The sequence below is a fragment of the Lepidothrix coronata genome, unplaced genomic scaffold (genome assembly GCF_001604755.1).
Source record: "Lepidothrix coronata isolate B3197 unplaced genomic scaffold, Lepidothrix_coronata-1.0 Scaffold119, whole genome shotgun sequence".
In the NCBI taxonomy this organism is placed as follows: Eukaryota; Metazoa; Chordata; class Aves; order Passeriformes; family Pipridae; genus Lepidothrix; species Lepidothrix coronata.
The window spans coordinates 1,580,249-1,582,117 of NW_016690299.1; the positions used below are offsets into that span (position 1 = coordinate 1,580,249).

General features: G+C 48.7%; 1 protein-coding gene across 1 annotated transcript in view; it reads left to right on the plus strand.

The window, feature by feature from the left end:
* Positions 1-273, plus strand: part of LOC108502461 — a 7,899-nt gene extending 7,626 nt beyond the window's left edge. The window contains exon 5 of the mRNA XM_017825437.1: positions 13-273. Within this exon, the coding sequence (XP_017680926.1) occupies positions 13-273 (261 nt within the window). The remainder of the gene's footprint in view (positions 1-12) is intronic.
* Positions 274-1,869: the final 1,596 nt, after the last annotated feature.

The following is a 1,869-nucleotide window of genomic DNA, read 5'->3' on the forward strand; positions in this document are numbered from 1 at the left end:
TGGCCCTGGCAGGAGGGGCTCCTGGGGTCCCTGCACAGCCACGCTCTGACCCCGGCTCCCTTCCTCTCTCTTCCAGGCCTTACAGCCATGAGTGAGGACGACTGCCCCTCCATCTCCAACATGAGAGCTGCACTCATGGCCACTTACAGCCGTGCCATGAGAACTCCACCAGCTCCGCTGAGACGACCAATGTCCCTGCAACAGCCCCCCACCACAGCCCAGGGACCACTTCTCAGCGCGGCTGCACCTGCAGCTGATGCTGGACTCAACTGAGCCAGCCTGCAAGGCCAGGCAGCTCCTGGCCTCTGCAGCCCCAGGGACGGCTCCCTCCCTTCCATTCCCTTCTCCTGACCCCACTTCATCCCTCCCCTTGCCCTGATGTTAATAAACCCTGTTGTTCTCCCCTTATCTGCGTCTTGGTGAAACTGAAAGGGCACAAACCCTCAGCCCTGCAGCTCACGGGCCAGCTCCTGCCTCTCTTTTGCCCCCTGCACCGTGGGCACACACCCAGAGGAACATGGGAGCTCATTATTCTGAACCCCTGGATCATTTAAATACGTAGCATGACATTTGCTGATAGACTAATAAGAAATCAATTAAAATTAAATTAAAATTAAAATTAAAAATAATTATAAAAATAGCACAGAGCGACTTGTTATCCTGAACCCCTGGATCTGACCCCGTTTTTATCTTTCCATGAAATCCATCCCAGTGACTGGGAAAGGGGCAGCACCAGCAATCCCAGATTCCCAATGTTCACCTCCTGGAACATCCCCAGCCCCAGCTGCCTTTAAAGCACAAATCCCACCAAGTTTTCTTGAAGTTTGGAGTTGTTATTTCTCAGGAATTTGCTGCCTAACCTCCAGAGAGGAGATTATTCCATGAATAATCTTGGATTATTCCCTCCTCAGAGGGAGCAGGGAGCACTCAGAAGTTTATTGAGAGAATAATTCGTTCTTTAATGTCAAAAACTGAGAAAGTGCAGAGGCAACAAGAAGGGAATGAAAATAACTTAACCAACACCCTTTCAGACACTAAAAACAAAAATCCCTTAAAAATGAAATTCCTGAAAGGAGGGACCAGCAGAGCTGTTGGATTGACAGGGAATCATTCCCAGCCCCTAATCCAGCATCTGTTATCTCCAAAAACAGGCTGCAACAAAATCCCTGTGCTCTGGAGGAAAGTGTGCTGTGAAAAACAACCACTATTAATTGATTCCACCAATTAACTGCTAATCCAGGAGCCCTGATTATGATTAGTCTCCCAATCAATTCGTTTGATAGAAAGCTCTTTAAATTTGCCAAATTGCGGCTCAGCTCTTCCCTCTCCTGCTTTTTTTCCCACTTCTTTCATCTAATTAACTGCTTTTTCCAGCAGTGAAAAGTGAGATTTTTTTCTTAATTGCCTCTTGACCCTTCCCCACTCTCCCATGTTCTTGTCTTTAGAGGTTCTTCATCAGGAGAAAATGAAAATGCTCTCCAGGAATTAAAAATGTTGTTGGGTTGGGCCCAGAGGAAACTTCCCAGCACGGGCTGCGAATCCTTTGGAATTATATTTGCACGGCTTTTTTCCAGGGAAAGTCTGGCTCCTCTGGATCCTGGATGGGCCTTCAGGCAATACAGGGAGATGAACCTCCGTGGAACTTCCGCAAAAATTGTTGGGAGCAAAATCAAAACTGAGGAATGTGAGGTCCAGGAGGGGGCTGTGCTGCCACTGGAGCAGCACAGGTGTCCCTAAATAGCCATGGAATCGTTGGGAAGAGTCTCAGTGCTGCCTCCAGCTCTGGGGTCCGATATCAGAGGGATGTGGAGCTGCTGGAGAAAGTCCAGAGGAGGCTCCAGGATGATCAGAGGATGGAACTGCTCTGCT